The following is a 19,426-nucleotide window of genomic DNA, read 5'->3' on the forward strand; positions in this document are numbered from 1 at the left end:
ATGTAGGAAGATCAAGCATGAAATCTTGTTTTTTAATAAGCCAAGATGTTGCTAATTGCTTGCTAGCAGTATCCTACCTCAAGCAAAGCAGAGGCTTCCAGCTTTTATCAAGTCCCATCTGCCTCTGTGCTACTCAAGTCTGACCCTATTCCACCCCCATCCCCAGGGTGCTCACCCTGACATAATATCTACCTCATGAGTTTGCTGAGTTTTGCCCAATATCTGAGAGAATAGATGGAAGCAGAAAAAGAAAACTTCATAATATTCTGAAGAACTACTCTCTCCTTTTCATATATCTGTAAGATCCGGTGAACTGTGTTCAAAGAAATGTGGTACTCATGTTCTACAAGCACAGATGCAGAAGAAATTTTATAATAGTGCAATGAATGAAATGAATACAATGTATTATATACAGTTTATGTACTTCAATTTTATTACAAATGACTACTAGAAGGGAGACCTACACTTTAATAATTCTTTCCAGTTAAGTCCAGACTACAACTGACAACTTTTGCACAACATGATGGTGCAAACTGAGAGAACTAAACTGGGACCGAGAGCTAACGTGAAAGCTGGACACATTTTAATAAGGGGTTCAGAAATGTGTAAGTCAAGACCACATGCGCTTCCCTTGGGGTGGAACATCTGGACGAACTGCCTCTTCCTTACAGTTGAAAGAACGCAAGGCTACAGGACTGGATTGCTTTAGGATGTTACACGTGAGCAAAGTGCAACAAAGTTTTTCAGCACGTTTATCAGCTTTTGCACCATGTCCAATGTTCTCTTTCCGTCCCTTTCTCTTTGCAACTTCATCTGATCCCTTGACCATTTATTTCTCAGCATGTCATACACGCCTTTGCTCTTGAGCTTGTCTTGCAACATGAACTCTTCCTTTCTTTGGACACTGCCTGCAGCTGGCATCCCTTCACAAGGCTAAAGATGAAGAAGGATGTTTGCCTTCTCTTTCCTCAGGTTTACCAAAGAATTAGTAACATCCCTTCCTCTGTGGGCTGTGCCATGCAAGATGCTAGGAGAACAGAGAAATTAAAGGAGTAGTTATTAAACTAGTAACAGTGTTAATAAAGCACTAGTTTTTCATATTTTCAATCCCATTGCCCAACTCTAAATAACTTCATTCCTTTACTCTCCTCTCAGTCAAAATAACCTGAAATGTCAGACTTTTTGATTCTAGTTGGGCTGCTGCCCCATATTGTAGCAATACCCTTTAACAAAACCATGTCTAAATACATGACTGCACAGCTTCGTAACATGCATACTGCTTATTAACACCAGCTCATAATCATAAAACATTTTCAAAATAAACAGACCTCTGAAGGCATGCAGCATGCCTTTTTGTTCACTTATTTAACAATGAAGTATGCAGCAAGGGAAAAAAGCAAAAAGGTAGAAAAGCTAGAAACATTTTACATCTCCTGTAACCACAACTATTTATGGATGCAACATTTAGAAGAAGCTCTTTAACCTCAACTGGCAAGTATATTTAATTTCACATGTATAAAAATAACATTATAAACCTTAAGGCATTAACCAGCTTTTGTTTCATAGTTTTTCCTTTCAGTATTCATTTCACAAAACTACAATTGCCTGAAGTACTACTGTGTGTATCAATTAATATAATTCATCCTGTTGTGTCCTCATGAACTGGTAACAAGTCATGATTGTGAGGGCAGAGGCAACTGAGAAGTAGGAAAATACATAAAACATATTAGGATCAGGGATATAGGGCCTTTTGGCCTTCACAGGTATTTAACACATTTGTTATGAACAAGCTTCATCACAGACTAATAATTCTGGCTTGGTTTTAGTTTCAACTCTATCATGATGGCACCAGAGCCTGCTTAGCTCACAAGGCTACAGCAGCAGGCTTGTCCACAATCTGCTGCACTAACATCTACAGCACTGGAAGGCAATATCCCTTACCTGGAAAAGGCACTTCCAAAACTTGGCTCAAACTGCACAGATTAAAGCCAGTAAGAATATTGTCTCTCTTTGTACTTACCAAATGAGGTTCCCTCTGCAGCACTGTCAATCTGTTTCCTGGGAGGTATCATATTTGATCTTTCAAAAATAGTCTTGGTTGTTCAGGGAATTTTTCTTCCAATCAAAGTCCACAGGTGCCAGTGTAGCTTTCTGCTGTGTTCTTTAGTCTGGGCAAAATGCTCAGAATTCCAAGACAGCCTCTGCCAAATTCAGTTCATCTCCACACAGTATGCACATGTCCTAGGAGCATTTTCCTGAAGGCTTTTGTCATTGGTGTTTTAACAAATTTGCATCAGGATACTTGACTTTGATGCACATCCTTGAACTATTCTTTCCTGGAGATTTATTCAGCTATCTAGTGTTGGTTGTCTGATCTCTTAGTTAGTAGGAACAATCTAAACATGGTCCATTATCTCTTCACAGAGAAAGATCCAGAATCTTTGTTGGAAATACAGGGGATGAGGGCCACAGTCAATTTTTAAGAAGTCTAATTTTACAAAAGCTGGATTGGCAACAGGTGTTCTTGGTATATCCCAACATCTAAATAGGAGGAAGAGAGCTCATCCGGAGGACACTAAAGTCATGTGTGAGTGAAAAAGCTCCTAAAGCAGTATTATGAACCTGGAATTGCCACCTATTCACACCAATCTTATACTGTGAATAAACTTATTCTGTATGGCTTACTCTGAAACAGAAGTATGTCACTGCAACGCAAATACATCATGGCTTGATAACACAAACTAAAATAACTTGTGATGAGGTAACTGTGGTTTGCTTTGACTTTAAGTATAAAATCTTTCCAGTTTAGACCAGGTCTGAACTACCATAAAGAAGAAATCAGTTTAACAGGTAAAGCCCCAATTCTAGAGACACTTCTGCACATGCTTAACTTAGACTCATTATTAATGTATGCCATTCATGTGAATGGAAACATTCACTTCTTTGAAGTTAAGCACATGTGGATATATTTGCATGACAAGCCAAATTACAAAAATGTAGAGAGGGTTGCAGAGTAGTACTTTGAGTGTTTCTAAACATACAGTACTGAAATATATGTTATTAAACAGCAGGAATAAGGTCATACCCAACAGAATCTGAGGGGGGCACTGAAGGGTACGATCCAGATGCTGGGGTGGTCTCTCCTAAGGAGGCCTCCTCCTGCGGTATGGGGTGATGTTCAAAGAACTTGGAGACAAACAGCAAACTGTGAGGCAAGAACAAAACAAAAACAACCTAACTCGTGCAAAACCCAGAAGCTTCACAACACTCAGATTAAAAAAAAACAAAAACACATACAAACCCAGCACTGATTAATTTATAAGTTTTAAAATAAAGCCTATGCTAACACATTAACCTGTAAGATTTGTTAGAAGTATTATTTACTTGAGAAGGGATCAAAGGATCATGCCTTAAACATACCTTTGCAGAAGATAACCTTTTAGTCTGTTATTTGAAATTTTAAACATCTGGTCCCTCAAGAATACACAACAAATACCTATACATTGAGTACAGGAACTTATTTGAATATTTGCACTGATGTAATGCCAAAATCAAATGACAAATAGGTAAAAGTTATCCATAAGCCTTGAGCACATCCTCTAAAGGTGCCCAAGGCAACTGCTATAAATACCAATGTAAGCAAGAGTTAAATTCATTCTTGCAGAAAAAACTAGCATTAAGTGATTCCTTATATAAAAGCCTACTTAAGAGACTTAATAGCCTATGCTGAAACTTCTTTGTGTTGTGTGATCAAACTCACTACAGATTCTTAACCTCGAGGCTTACACAAATCAACAGTTAAATTCAAGAACACACGAATATTTGAGGCATGTTTTTATGTTTCTTATTCATTAGTGGATTTATTTTCAAAACCAACTGCAGTTTGACCATATCAAACTAGTGTCTCTTAACATTTTTTCAGGATGAAGAGAGATCTACATCTAAACATTTAAACAAGGCCCTAGCCATCACATAATGAAGAACCAGTTTTGATTAAGAATTACATCTGTGAACAATGAGAAGTCTGTCTCATGCCGTCAAGTGCTCAGCCACCCTATTCATGCTTCAAAGAAAGGATTTCATAGTCCAGTAAAAAATAAAAAAAACTGGAACTGGTTGTCTGAACCCTCACAGACAGAATATGAATTAAGGAGTCTCAGAAGAACAGTTGAGCTCCTACATTTTTTTCAGGCAACAACTCTGACTACCTGAACTGAAGATTTAACATAAGAAATCAACTTTAAAACAAACTGTGATTACTTACTCAAGTTGGTCATAGTTAACACACATCAGTGGCACTTCTGTACTACAGCGCTGGTGAAATTTATAGCCACACGTCTGACATCGGAATCCCTGGAAAAGCAGCTTTCGACAAAAGTCGCAGAATGCTAACGTGAAGAATGTTTTTCGTACCTAAATTGTAAAAAATAATCATAATTAAAGTCCTCCTGTAAGCCTAAGAAAGGCTATTTGCTTTCACCTCCCACAAATACACTTATAAGATTTTTTTTGATGCCGGAGCTACGGTTTTATATATTGAACAGATTCATTAAAAAATGTCTTTTTTGAAATAGCCTTCAGGCATTATCTTTCAACTACTTATTTGAATTAGTACTTCAATAGCAGCAAAAAACCAGCAGCGAATCTGAAGCAAAACAGCATGTTATGCTAGAGACGAAAATTCAGAACATAGTTCGGATGCAACCTGTGACAACAAAAACTGCTGAAAGATTCTCTCATCTCATTTTTCCAGGAGCCAAATTATATTTCTATCCAACACTCACAGGACTGGAAATACAAAATTGGCATGTATCTATGGCCCATTATTGAAAATAATTTAAAATTGCAAGAGGGTGAACATATAGTATCCCCACATTATAAGGGAAAAATCTTTAGTTTCATTTTCAAACTTAGCAATACTTGGCATAAAAATACATATTCTAGTTACATTACTACATGTAATAATCAAAATTTTACAAGGATACACAAAAATGTTAAGCCTACTATACTTTCGTCTAACTAGCCACAGCCAAACTAACTTGAGTAAAACAGCTTAAGAAGCTTGCGAATAGTTTTGCTTATTGATTGATTTACTTATTTAAATAAAAGGTGTTTCTTCTCAATATGACAAACATTATTTCCAGGATTCTGTGTGGAGCTGGAACAGGGTAGATGGATTCTGTTTAGCAGCTTCCATGTACTTTGTGCCTTATCAGGTCAAAACATATTTGTGCACTAGCATCACTGATGATGTCAGCGCCGCTCTGGGAATAGTTAGTTCATTAGTTAATTGCTGCTGCAGAGCCAGCAGGGAGGCCCAGAATACATTTTATAGATACAGCAATACAAAAATAGTAGATTATTATTACAGCTCTGCAATGCAGTGCTGATTTAAAACCACTACATTTATAGATTTTAGAGGGTATATTCCATCCAAATGTGAAAGTTTTAAGGGGGATCAAGTATCCTTTAACATCATTTATTTAAACTACAATTACACGTAATTAATCTAAGCTATTGTGATTAAAAATGTCTTTTGTAACCCCCACCACATCCCACAGATACAAAATATTATTCAAAGTCATTAATTTGAATTTGAAAGCACAATGTCGACTTAACCCTACTCAGCATTTCACAAAAAACGGTACATACAAAATTGTGTGTCGTGAGTGGCACATTCTCCAAGACTTCCACGTGCAACTCCTCTCCTGTGAGCCAGGAAATGTCAGTGTCCCAGCCAATTGGCTTCTTCTCTCTGAAGTGTAAATAAGCCTCTCGTTAGCACCGGCACACAAGCCCTTGCACGTCTCCTGCTGAAGATGTGAGATCAGGTAGATCTCTACACTGTGGAGGCTTGCTACCTAGCCTCTAACTGCAGGAAACTTCAAAGGCAAGACACTAAGCTCAGCACACACCAAGGACAGCACTTCTTCCCTGGACAAGCGGCATGAAAGAAATGCACTTCTTTCCCAACCAGCTTCAATAGTGGCCAACTCCTTGATTTCAGGGAGACATATATACTTTTCTGATCAAATAAAGTGCCTGTGAAACTACCTGTTCCATAAAAGTTCCAAAGAGACTGCTAATTTTGTGCAGTAAGATAATTTACCAACTTTTTAGCGTCAGAAACTCAATGTAAATTTTTTCACAGGAACTCTATATTCAATTAATATTGCATATAACCAGGTCAAATAAAACCAAAAAGGTTAAGAAACCCATTTAATACTTGTTTAGTTACCAGAAATTTCAACAGAGTTTTGACAGCTTATAAGGACATACTATTCTGGAAAACAATTTAATCACTACAAGAACAGGCACAATACAGAAGTTTGCCATTCTTTTTAGACACATCCACAAGGCACAAATTGTCTTAGCATAAAGTATCATATCATTCTAAACTCTGAAAACAACTTCTGTAATACTGGATAGAATTGGCCAAGCTGGGTAACCCCAAGAAGAAATTCTAAGAGTAAAAACCATCATGCAAACCATACCCATCTTGTATTCTGTAAACAGCACAGCATTCCGGAATAAGACCTCGCATCATCAGAGCTTTCTTTAGGCTGTCTCGGACTGTCACCCCGCATCTTGCCGGAACCTAGATGTCAAATATAAAAGAAAGGGATTAAAACAAGTTCCAATTCATCTCCTCAAACTGATGCAAACATTTTGACCCGTAAGTGTTAAAACCTACTTTTGTGACCCTTTACAGAACACTCAGTAAGAGTTTCTCAATTTTTTTTTGTCCTGTAAAAAAATTAAACTGGTGAATAGCATATAAGCAATCTAGCTCAACTAGAAACGAGAACAAGCTCTACATTTCTACTAGTGTTTTGAATCAAATCTTCACACAACTCTGAGAGATGACCTTCCAACTCTCCTCACCTTGAAGAAAGTGGAGACATAGCACACAGATAGCTAATAACTATGTATATCTATAAAAAAAATTCAGGCCGGGCTGTAAGATTAAGTAGGGCAACATGCCAACTGAAATTCAAGTAGAAAAACTAACAGCCTGGACCACCCTCAAAAAAAATCATAATAAAATGTAACCATTTTATTTTTAAGATAGAAGATAAGCATGAAAACAAGATCAAGCAATCACCTGGGTCAGGTAGACCATTTCTGACTAAGCTATATTTGCAACTCTACAGATATTTCCTACTTAAAAAACGTATTCCTCTCTTCTGTTTCACTATTTCAAAATATCTGACAGGACTGAATGGAGATGCATACTAAAGCTAACCAAACAAAGAACTGGAAACTATGCAAAGTAAAGATACTTTTCTTGCTTCTACTCTATTCCTAGCTGCAGTTATCTTGTATAGGAATAGGTACATCACCTCTAAGCATACCTGTGATTTAACAATATTGAATCAAACCACAGAAAACAGAACAATACATAATCTGGTGATATAGTTGAATATTACCCACTACTCCTAGAGCTACATACTGAAGATATGTAACACTTCAATTGGTATATGCACTAGGATGTTTCCTATACTCATGCAGAGCACCTCATCCCAAGCACAACAAACCTGAATCAAAGGAAAACCCACAGACCTGACTAACCAAAAAAGCCTGTCTGAACACCTGAGACTCAATTATAGCTTATGAGAAGCCTAAGCCAGAGCCCTCAGTAGCCAAAAGAAGGCTCTTAATCAGCTTCAGCTGGCTTTGGATCAGAGCCTAGTTTTTGCTCCTTGCACTTAAATTTCCATGGGTATTTAGGTGCCCTATGTCCCACTTAAGGTTGACAGTGAAAAGTAGCAGCCTATTTCGAGTAACTTTGTGAATACCATTTGAGGTTATGCTATATATACCACATTTCTAGAATTCAGGCATATGCTTTCTCAGAACAGACACATTAAAGGAATATTTTGCTTCACAAGCTTCCTCCCATTAATATGAAAACATTCCTTACAGGGTGTTTGGGCATTCCATCTGATCAACACGTAAACTTTTAAAAGAGAACTTCTATTAATCCCTTGGAAAAACTGTCCTTTAACTTACTGCTTTATGATCTTCATATTCAACCTCAACTGACTGTGCTTTATGCATGTGATTAATAAAAAGATGTATTATGAAGTAACCTAAGTAACTTCTTCCCATCCTCAAAGTTAACGTTGTGGCTTTCAGTCACTTGTAGAAGTAGGTCACTCCTCCAGCATAAAACATCCGTAGCAGTTACTAAGTCCCGGTGTAACAGGGAGCCTGGGAGCACCTATTACTGTCAATACTGTCAACAAATTTTCCATTTTAAGCAACAGAGGACTAGGTTTTATGTTTCTACCAACCTAACCGTTCACACTGAAATTGTTTGTAACATATTTCTCCCTGCCTCCAACGTACATATTTACAAATACAGAATAAATATTTTTCACTAAAATCTCTAAGGATTTCAGATGTGTACTCCAGCCTCCCACATGACAGGTCCAACCATGAACCATCTCTAAAAAACAAATAAATGAGCGTTCTGCAGCTCAAGGCTGTTTTCCCTGTAAGTACATCACGTGCTGGATCAAGGTAGAAGCCCCACAGGAACGTCAGGTCTAACTTTCCAGCAACATCAAACACTTCAGTACCCATAGGTGGTGGGAGATGAAATACCGGGAGGGTGACAGACCAACTAGGGGAAAAAGGGGACTGAATATATAGGAAAGTGGCTGATCATGAAAGAGAAATGGAAGATGGAGGCAGGACAAAGTTGAACTGGCCAGGAAAAGCACGTGTACATTGGGAGATGGGATTGCCATCAGTAGGTTGGTGGGAAAAAACAAATATGAAGGAGGAAAGGCTGACTGAGCAGCTAAATCTGAAAGGGTTGTTAGGCATTGGACTGGGCTGCCCAGGGAAGTGGTTGAGTCACCATCCCTGGAGGTCTTTTAAAGACGTTTAGATGTCGAGCTTGGTGATATGGTTTAGTGGAGGACTTGTTAGTGTTAGGTCAGAGGTTGGACTGGGTGATCTTGGAGGTCTCTTCCAACCTAGACGATTCTGTGAAATGAAGCAGAGGACAGGAAACAAAGATGAGATGACCTACCAAGTAGGGGAGAACTGGTTGAAACAGCTGGGGAAACACAGAGCACTACAGAAAAAGCAGTTTTCATGCTGTGATTAAAAGAAAAGACAACTCAGTCCGGATAAGGAGCATCAAGTGGAAAAAGGACTGCCTAAGAGAGGTATTAGAAATGAGTGTAGAGATGGGAAAGAGATTCCAGCTGAGGCAGAAAACCTCAAGGCAGTATTAGAAAAAAACAGGCTAGTAAAATCTAGACTGGGTAAGGAGACGGGGCAGCACAAAGAGGAAAAGCCAAGCAGTGGGAAGGTGACTAACATTTAAAGAAGAGATGATGAAGAGAAAATGGGAAGGAGTCTTCTGCTTTTTGGAAGACATTTTCTTCCTCTGGCACTGATCTTACATCAAGGACAACAGCATGCTTCAGCACCTTATGAAGCAAAGGACTGCACTGGGAACCTAAAGGTTCCACTGCTATCAATAGATTACACTGATGCCACTTCATGTAATTTTTTTTTTTTTTAATTCAGTTGAAAACAAGATCTATGAAGTTACAGACTTACTTTTAAGAGATCACTAAAGTCAGAAAAGCAAGCTCTCAAAATTTAGGAAATATCAGAACGAAGGTTACCTACAGCCAAATAAGTGCAATAGGATTATCAAAAAAATGTGCATTAAGTATCTCCCTCACCTATCTTTCACTGTTCCTCAGCATTACTGCCCCAAGTTCCTTTCATTAACTTCTGAACCATATTTATGCAACTTGTAATCAGAAACACGGCCAGAACATTTGTTCTCTTCACTGCCATTTGCAACAAGCTCCAGCTAACAAACAGCGAAGTGTTTTGATTCCTCTTAAACCCATCAGGATCCTGAATCAGCATAACATTTAGAACATTCTCTAACAGAACTCACGAGCAAAGAAACAGAAGGCTGAAGAACTAGAATAAATTCCTCTGGTATTGATTAATCACTTTCCCAGATTGGTACAGTGCGGTCCATCACCATCTGTGCATGGAGCCCTTCAGCCCCCTCCTCCAGTCCATGCTAGAGCTTGTTGTAAAGGAGAAATCTCTCCCTGCAAAAAAATCACATCTAAGCCTCTCTTTCTCCCCCATCCTCTTCTCACACCCAAACTGTGGCAAAGGTGAAGAAAAATCTCGCTCCAAGAACGTGATTTGGAAAGTGACTCAATTTTAAGAAAGCAACAAAAAGGATTTCTTCAGCTGATGGATGGGCTCCCCAGAGCAGCTTCTGAGCTGCCCCACAGCCAGGGGGTTGCCCCATGCCAACAGCAACCAAAGGGGTTTCATCAGTTCTGCCGAGAGATTTGACAGGCTTCCCACAGAGCGCTTTAACCAAATCACATCCACATTTTTTGACCAAGATGGTTCCCCATGAGAGTTTCTGATCTGCTCCAATATATATTCCCTTATTACCGTAATCCAGTAAATCAAGCATTGTACTTTATTGCATCAACAAATGTTCAATATTATTACGTCCATCCATTATATTTTTATCCCTTTATTTTGTAAGTAGGAGAAGCTAAACATTTCACAGTAGTTACCACTTACAAAAATTCACACTACTAATTGGGGGATCTGCTTCCAAATTCTAACTGCTGAGGGTTTTCTAAGTTACTCACACACCTAGTACTTGTAAATCAGAAAAGGTTTAGTTTTTTAGGAAAGTTTGAATAGTTGATCCAGCAAACAACTTTCAAAAAGAAAAACAAGAAGAGCATGGGCTACACAAAACTAAGAAATGGCACAGCAGCTGCCCATGTAGACTGCAAGATGTGTTAAGCAGATAGCTTAATAATATAGCAGAGAGAGTAACCTACTTGTGCACCTTGCATCAGGCGAGCAGTGATTCACGAAGACACCAAAACACACGCTCGACTTTGCAAACGTGAAATCCCAAGGAAACGAATGAAAATTATTCCAGTGCCTCCAAAAATTCTCAAGCCAGTCTTACCATCTAAACAGTCTAAAAATAACTATCGCACCATTTCCTCATTTCTTTTACCCATGTAAGCCATTTCTATGGACAGAAAAGTATTTATAGAATCACAGAATAGTTTGGGTTGGAAAGGACCTTCAAGCCCATCCAATTCCATCCCCCTGCCATGGGCAGGGACACCTCCCACCAGCCCAGGTTGCCCAAAGCCCCATCCAGCCTGGCCTCGAACACCTTCAGAACATTTCCCCCTTGTCCCACCGCTACACTCCCTGACCAGGAGTCCCTCCCCAGCTTTCCTGCAGCCCCCTTTAGGCACTGGCAGGCCGCTGTCAGGTCTCCCCGGGGCCTTCTCTTCTCCAGGCTGAACAACCCTAACTCCCTCAGCCTGTCTTCGTAGGAGAGGTGCTCCAGCCCCTTGACTGTCTGTCTTTGTGGCCCCCCCCGGACTTGTTCTTCCACGTCCCTCTTGTGCTGGGGGTCCCAGAGCTGATACACGTTTAAGACTGCAGCCACAAGCATTTAAGCAATGCCTAATTTATTTCTGTAAATCGGGTCATTCCCGATTCAGTAAGAAATTCAGGCCTGCATCCTTAAATAACTCTTACATCACTTTTCTAACATCAGAGCGCAAACTCATGGCAAAATCTCAGTAAGTTAAAAATGCTTCCTTACACTAGTGCAGTTTCCAATGTTTTACAGCAATAAAGAGACCGAAGGGGCTGACAAGCACTTCAAAATCAATGTAAAAGTATTCTCCTAAAGTGGGGAAGCCGGACAGCTCTGAATATCTAGCATTACAATTCTCATAACCAGTTAGCCAATTCAATTTTTTTTCCTCTCAGCCTAGCACTGTAGTTCAGTTCACTCTTGTCAAGTGTTATGTATTAATTTACCTTAGAGCTTCAGAAAAATTCTCAATAATCAGGCACAATAGCTAGAATATTTCATGCATGGTTTTGAAATATCACCTCAAAGTACTTGTTTACTTCACCTTAAAGGATCATGCTTTATTTTCCCTGGTTCCCATCTATATGACTAAAAATGCCAACCATGTGCTCACGGAATTCAACTGTGCTGGGGGAGAAATAAACCAAACTGTTTTTCTGTCAAATAAATAAGAAATCCAAGCTTGAGATCCCCATTTATGTTCTCATCTTACATACGATGATACTGAACATGACAACATCTATAAAATGAAAAATATGGCTTTCAGGCAGCTGTCCTGGATTTCAGGGCATGATGCTCTGACCAACTTCTATAGAAAAAACAGTTTTTATTCTTAAATGTATTAAGTAGATAAGACGAATGGGAGACAACTGCATTGCACTGAAGGCTGTTTCCAAGGCAAATTGAACAGAACTTACCCGTTTTACAAAGCTGTTACCATTCCATCAAACATCCCATTTAACTTGGAGACATCTGTTACCAGCACCCGCATTGCTAATGCCATTAAAAAGTACTCATTTGTAGAACACAGTGGACTGATACATATCACAGAAATATTTGAACTGGAGTACACCGTCCCTGGACCACACTGGAGCAAACCTAGTATGTTTACTCAACAGCAGCCTTCAACAATCAATTGTTAAAGCTTTTCAAGGGTAGATCCCAAACCATGTTCAGAGGAACACTTGCTATAAGATCACAGCAGATTCATAGCAGACAGCTAGATCACCATCTTAAAAGCTAGGGCTGGATGCCAATGCCAGACGTTGTGAAGGCTGACAGTGACCCACTAATAAAGAAGTTTGGAAAATAGGGGGGGTTAGACTTCAGACAAGAGAAATGCTCATCTAGGAAAATATCCATAGCTGCAGTATGAGAATCAAACTCATAGAATTTGAGGTTTCTGTTGATGAAGTGATGAAAAAAATCAGCTCAAACCCCAAACTTCTAATGCATCTCTGTTTAAGTTACAAAATAGTTTAATTAAATCTTTCTGACAGGTCAGGCCCTGAGTCTGCTTGGCATAATACCCTTTCTCAGACAATCACACACTAAATACTTTAAAGATAACGGCAAGAAATTGTACCATGAAAGGCTTAGAATTCACATCCTTTTCTAAAAGGATTGTAAGTGATCCTAAAAACAAGTATATTCACATCCAAGTAGTATACGCTTTCTCTAGAAATATTAAAGCTTTGGTTGATTAGTTTGCTTAGATGACACAAGAGGCCATGTGTCTAAGCATGATTTACCAGACATGGAACTGAAATATTTGTGATTATTTTCAGATTTGTGATCTTCATTCCGTTTCGCTAAGTCCCTGCCTACTACATTATAAGCTGAGATAAACATTCCAAACAGTATTTTCTGTATCACTGACTTACTTTGTACAGACAGCCTTCCCATCTCTTAAAGTATGAAATCTTAATTCCATAACTGGCCTTTCATTCAACAGTCACTGCACTCGCTAAGTGATCCGTACTTGAGGAACACCCTTAAAAAGCCACGATCAATGTTGCATAAGGCACTTCAGATGACAAGCCATCGATTTTATAATGGCAAACTTTCCATATCGTTTGTCTTTGCAATCTAAGACTGCTTGTCAATAAAATTGAAATTATTCGCCTCCTAACACATACTACTTTGAATTTATCCAACAGTTTGTTTTATTTGGTGGGTTAAGCCCAGCAGGCAGCCAAGTAACACAGCTGCTTGCTCACCGATCCCAGGTGGGATGGGGGAACAGAACTGGAAGGGTAAAAGCGAGAAAACTCATGGGTCAAGATAAAGACAGTTTAACTGAAGTGAAAGAAATAAAACAACCAACTTTTCCCCCAAATGATACAGAAGCAATCACCCACCATAAGCAGATCGATACCTAGTCAGTCCCTGAGCAACAGCCACTTTGGAAAAACTCCTCCCAGTTCTATTGCAGAGCATATTATATGGCATGGAACATCTCTTCCGTCAATTTGCGTCAGCTGTCCCAGCCATGTCCTCTTCCAGGCTCTTGCCGACCCCCAGCCTACTTGCCATGGGGGCAGAACAGGAAACAGGGAAGATGGCCTGAGCACTGTGCAAGCACTACTCAGCAGTAGCTGAAGCATCCATGTGTTCCCAATGGTGTTTTGGCCACCAGCATCAAGCACAGCACTGTATAGGCTGCTGTGAAGAAAATCAACTCCATCCCAGCTAGACCAAGTGAAGCCTGCTATTGTACCTTGCTTCCTTGCACACCCTGAAGGTGCATTCTTCAGGCTTTCTTAGATATGAAGGACTTACTCATGCTGTCTGTGAAGTCCATTTCATTGTACAACTTCTCTTTTGCAATAAAAAATTTGTTTGCTTATTAACACTCTGAAGGAGAAATCTTCCATGGTTAAATTTCTTCCCAATGAAAATTGCCTACTTAGCCTCTCATTTGATTTTGCCTTTCAGCAATAGGATAGGTAGGACAGTAGTACTCCCTGATGATACAACAATTAAAGAGGAAAAAAACCAAACCAGTAAAGTTTACTGGAAAGTCAGTAATTCATTCTACCAGTTACTTCATATAATGTATAAAATGCCAAAGTGTTCAGATACATTCAGAAAGCACTCACTGGCACAGGCTACATAAACTCCATTTTTGGAGCATTTGATATGGCATGGGAATTTGTTTTTGATTAGAAGAACCTAATCACATTAAACCAGGTGTGTAATTAAAAGGAAGAAACTAGTTATTCAGCTGCCTGAACATCCCCCCTCTGAATTTTCCTTATACTTGACAGGTGAAACTGGTAGGACAGCTTGAATGCCTCTAGAAACCCAGTGCTTACAACTCTGTAAGCTTGAGGCACAAACTCATGGTATGAACTGCAGAAAGTAAGATGAAAATCTTAAGTCAAAAGAAGCATACTGAATAGCAGATTTACAAACATAACATTTGAAGGAATCCAGTTGTGCATGCATGATGAATTAATTTATGCTAAGAATTTAGGTAGGGTAAAAATATCTGATTCTTCCAGTCTTCATGACTGCAGAGAAGACCACATGATTGCTTTTCTAATTAAAAGGAAGATGTACTAATTAACAAAGGCGTGACAGGAGTAAGAAACCTGAATTGTCCCCATGTACAGCATACAGAAGCTAAACAGGGTTGTGAAAGTCTTAAAAATACAGATTTCCCCTTTTAAAAATACTCTTAAAAATACTTTTAACAATACACATTTACATTTTAAGAACTTTCATCAACTTCCAAATACATATATACCTGTGAGCCTTATATAAAGCATGCCAACGCATGATAAAGTGGAATCAACTGTAATGGCCCAGATTTATGCTGAGTTTTTACACTGTCTCTAATTACTGTTAACAACAACAAAAAACATTCTTCTATAGTTGAACATAGCAGAAAAGGAAATTTCTTTGGACTGAAGTAATAATGCTTAGAAACTGCCATGGCATGTTTTTAGACCTCACAGTTTAAAAACAAACAAATAAATAAAAATAATAATAATAATAAATAAAATAATAATAAACAAACCACTAGACACTGACTTGATTCTATCCAGAATGGGCAGACAGCTGAGGGAGGCTTCTTTCTGGAAGCAGCAGCAGTGTCTGCTACTCTCTTTCCATAGTTTCACTGTCACTACTCAGACCACTCCAGGCAGAAACGAAATTCAGAACAACCAAACCCACTCCTTGCTCATACTCACAGAAAAAGGGCAGGCACTGGAGAAAAGGCCAGCTCTAAACTCGGAGCCAAGCAGCAGAGCTTCCTCACCACACTAAGGACAACTCCACCAAGAAGGTCGGAGGACACAAAGTAGGCGTCTCCTCTGGGAGCTAGTAGGGTGCAGCAGGCAGCAACAGGCCACATACAGGTTAAGAGCAAGAACCATCATCACCTGATGTCTTTCAACTGCCCATCATTTCTCACACCTAAATACCAATTTTTCTGACTTTCTGTAGTCCAGCATTCCGGTGTTCAGGACTTCTCTTTTACTTTCAGACAGTGCCTTCACACACCAGAAGTACTTAGCTGGAAAAGATCTCTTGGGTAATCAGGATCTGTCAGGAGTGCTAAGATACAAGCAAGTTCAATCTTTTGACTGAACATACAACCAAGCACAAGTGTTTAATTCAACATACAAACTTTTTCATAAAGTACTTGCATTTGAAGTCCCTCCAATGGTGTTCCCTTCTTCCCTATTGGACTTCACTACATTGCCAGATACCCCCTAATATTGTTCCTAACTGCAGTTATGACTAGTTTTAGCCCTTTGTTGTTGTACCAAGGCCTTGTATTAACCAGCTCTTCTCAGAAGCTTCTATCTCCTCCAGTATGAATTACAAAAGCTAGAGAGCTAGCGTTCAGCATGTTCAAAGACCAAGACTAAATATGGTTGTTCACACAATGTACAATCGTGCCCACAGAATTCCTTACCATAAGACAAACTTCTAGTATCCACAGCAAGGGTTTAATGGAGACTGGACTGAAGGTTAGAAAGTAGAAAAACTCAAAATTCCTGAGTGACAAATAGTTCAAATTCAGAAGGACACTGGAAGATTAAATGCGCCTGTTCTGTTCTTGTATTCTTCTATCGGCATCTACCTGTGACCATGGAAAGAGGAAACTGTGCTGGACAGACCTCAGGTCTGCCCCATGGTTCCTACATATTCCAAAAGACTCTGTAATGACATATTCTGTTAGACTGAAGGAGCCACAAGGAAGTAACAAAAAGCAGTGTGTAGGCCAGAGAAAACAAGAATTGTCTACGTGTCCATTCTTCCTTGCAGAACAATGCAAAACTAAGCACACAGCTACGTCCTAGCCCAACCTGGATTTTCTTCCTCTAGAGCCCTTTACAGCATGCTTCCTGCCCCAGCCAGCGATACGACATACTTGCCAAGCTCACGTCTGCACAGCCGTAATACTGACCACATGCCATAAGCCTGACACAAGCTAAGCCAAACTTGAGAACCACAGATCCTTCTTCCAGATTTAATACTGCCCTGAATACTGCAGTAGCTCCTCTACGGCCCTTCACAGAAACACGCTTTGGCCATCCCTTCAGGGCTGCCAAGCACTCCAGATACATCCAGAAAGTGTTCAGTCCAAAGTCTCAGAACACGTTCCTGCAAGGCAGAACTGACGGGTCACAGAAAACCTATCTAGAGTCTCACTAATACCTTAAAAGTCTACGGTAACCAAGCAATCCACAGAGTGAAATTCCTAAGTAATTTTAGCTTTACATTGTCAGCTTTTACAGAAGGCGGCAAAACACGCAACAGCCCTAGCAACCGGGAACTGGGATTTCGTCCTTATCCCAGGCTTATCTGCTTAAAATCGGCAGTCCCAAAGACATGCAAAAGATACATTACCCAGGTGCTCAAAAAACACCAAACAAAACAAAAGCCCCTGAGGTCAAGGTCAGCATTCTTACCTCCTTCTCCCCCACAACAGCTCTCCCCTAACTGGCAGCTTTGTTACTACGCACCTAATACCCATTTAGATTCCTGACCCAAATAAACTCATTTTCCCTAAATTCTCCCATCCATAGTCTGGGTAAGCCTGAAATTTGTTCTACAAAATAACTGATTATTGCAGGTAATACTCATACCATCTTGCACTTGTATCATTTCAAAATCCTTCTCTCTGGCCTAGAAAACAAACAAGAAACCCAGAGACCTATCGTGGTCACACCCCTGCAGAACACTTCTCTCTCCAGAAAACATTTAACATGCCAAGTTGAACCACGCCACTAAGAACAGAGAAGTATGCATATTTCTTTGAGGGACTTGAATTCAGACATTTATCTCTCTACATTATAGGGGATGGACATTTCTTTTCCCCCGAGAACAGCAATCTGTTGACTTTTCTGGGAGGTTGTTCAGAGAAGAAAACTTCATCTCCTCCCAAGATGACTACACAGGAAAACAATCTTACTTCTGACACTCGCGTATGCATTGATTCCCCTCCAACTAACCAACCCAGCGACTTGTTTTTACTTTCAAAGAAGTTCTAATTCTGCTGTGTTTCCAGCTGAATCAAGATGCTAACTTGATCTGTTAGTTAATCAGCGGCAGTAGGCTCCACCACTTACTGGCTAGGCTTTCAATGAAGCACCTTCAAGGTTCCTACATTACAAAAACCTTTCTGTCAAACACCCTGATTTATCATGACACAAAGAAACTTTACGTCAGATGCACAGCCTACTTACACTGGTCAACATGGTCTTGTTTCTCTGTACACCATCATTTTTCTCTTGTTATGGTTTTGGCTGGAATAGAGTTAATTTTCTTCACAGAGGCTCATAAGATGCTACATTTTGGATTTTGATGGAGATAGTGGTGATAACACCGACATTTCAGCAGTTGCAGGGCAGTGCTCACCCACAGCCAAGGACTCGTCAGCTCCTCGTGCTGCCCCACCAACCAGCTAGGGGGCTGGGGGTGCACCAGGAGCTGGGAGGGGACACAGCCAGGACAGCTGGCCCAGACTGGCCAGAGGGATGTCCCACGCCATGTGGCGTCATGCTCAGCAACAAAAGCTGGGGTAAAGAAGGGGGAAGGGGGGACATTTGGGGTGACGGCGTTTGTCTTCCCAAGAAACCATCCCATGTGCTGAGCCCTGCTTTCCTGGCAGTGACTCAACTCCTGCCTGTGGATGGGAAGCAGCGACTGAACTCCTTGGTTTGCTTTGCTTGTGCACGCGGCTTTTGCTTTACCTAGTAAACTGTCCTTATCTCAGCCCATGAGTTCTTGCACTTTTACCTTTCCAGTTCTCTCCCCCATCCCACCTGGGGAGAGCGAGCAGCTGTGTGGTGCTCAGCTGCCTGCCGGGGTTAAACCACAACACCTCTCATTATACTTCTAGCTGGAGCCAAGTGAAACAGATATATTTACTTGATCCTCCACATAAACAGTACTACTAATAAACAAAAAACACAAACATTTTAAGTATCGAGGCATTCGCTGGTCAGAAATGTAAGCAGCTTGCCCCACTATTTCCTGCACTTCTAGCAGCTCCAAACGAACAGCAGAAGGCTGCTGCAGTAGTTGGGACTGTTTCAGAACATGATCAAAGATGAATAACAAAGTTGGCTCTCCATTACCAACCAGTCAGGTTTTATAAAGTCAGTTTAAGCAGCATCATTGTATGCCCCGGTAAAAGAAAACAAGCCTCTCTTGTATCTGACAAAATCTCTCAACTCCTGAAGTGGGTCCCCAACCCTACAATTAGGTATGTGACTGGTGGCAGAGTCTGAAAATACTATTGTGATGTTAAAAGAAGATTTCCTTCTGAAGTGGATATTGGCTGAAAGTAATTCATGTGGGGGGGAGCCCATGGCAACACTGCACCTCTCCTCTCCCCCCTACGCCCACTTGGTTGTAGGACATTTCATACTTTGCTAGCCATATGGAATTGGGATTGGGGTGGGGGCACACTAACAGTAGGTACCGTATGTTTTCCCAAGGAATCACCTTCCTACTTCAATCCAGCACACCTGA

At 40.2% G+C, this 19,426-nt stretch overlaps 1 protein-coding gene across 3 annotated transcripts in view; it reads right to left on the bottom strand.

Annotated features, from left to right (window-relative positions):
• BRAF (B-Raf proto-oncogene, serine/threonine kinase) overlaps window positions 1-19,426 on the bottom strand; it is a 296,643-nt gene that overhangs the window by 36,614 nt on the left and 240,603 nt on the right. For all 3 annotated transcript variants that reach the window (XM_083832332.1, XM_083832333.1, XM_083832331.1), the window contains exons 4-7: window positions 6,495-6,598; window positions 5,653-5,755; window positions 4,265-4,413; window positions 3,086-3,205 (exon numbers count right to left, since the gene is read on the bottom strand). In XM_083832332.1, coding sequence (XP_083688458.1) covers window positions 3,086-3,205; window positions 4,265-4,413; window positions 5,653-5,755; window positions 6,495-6,598 — 476 coding nt within the window. The remainder of the gene's footprint in view (window positions 1-3,085; window positions 3,206-4,264; window positions 4,414-5,652; window positions 5,756-6,494; window positions 6,599-19,426) is intronic.

Source organism: Anser anser, assembly GCF_964211835.1.
Source record: "Anser anser genome assembly, chromosome: 1".
NCBI lineage: Eukaryota > Metazoa > Chordata > Aves > Anseriformes > Anatidae > Anser > Anser anser.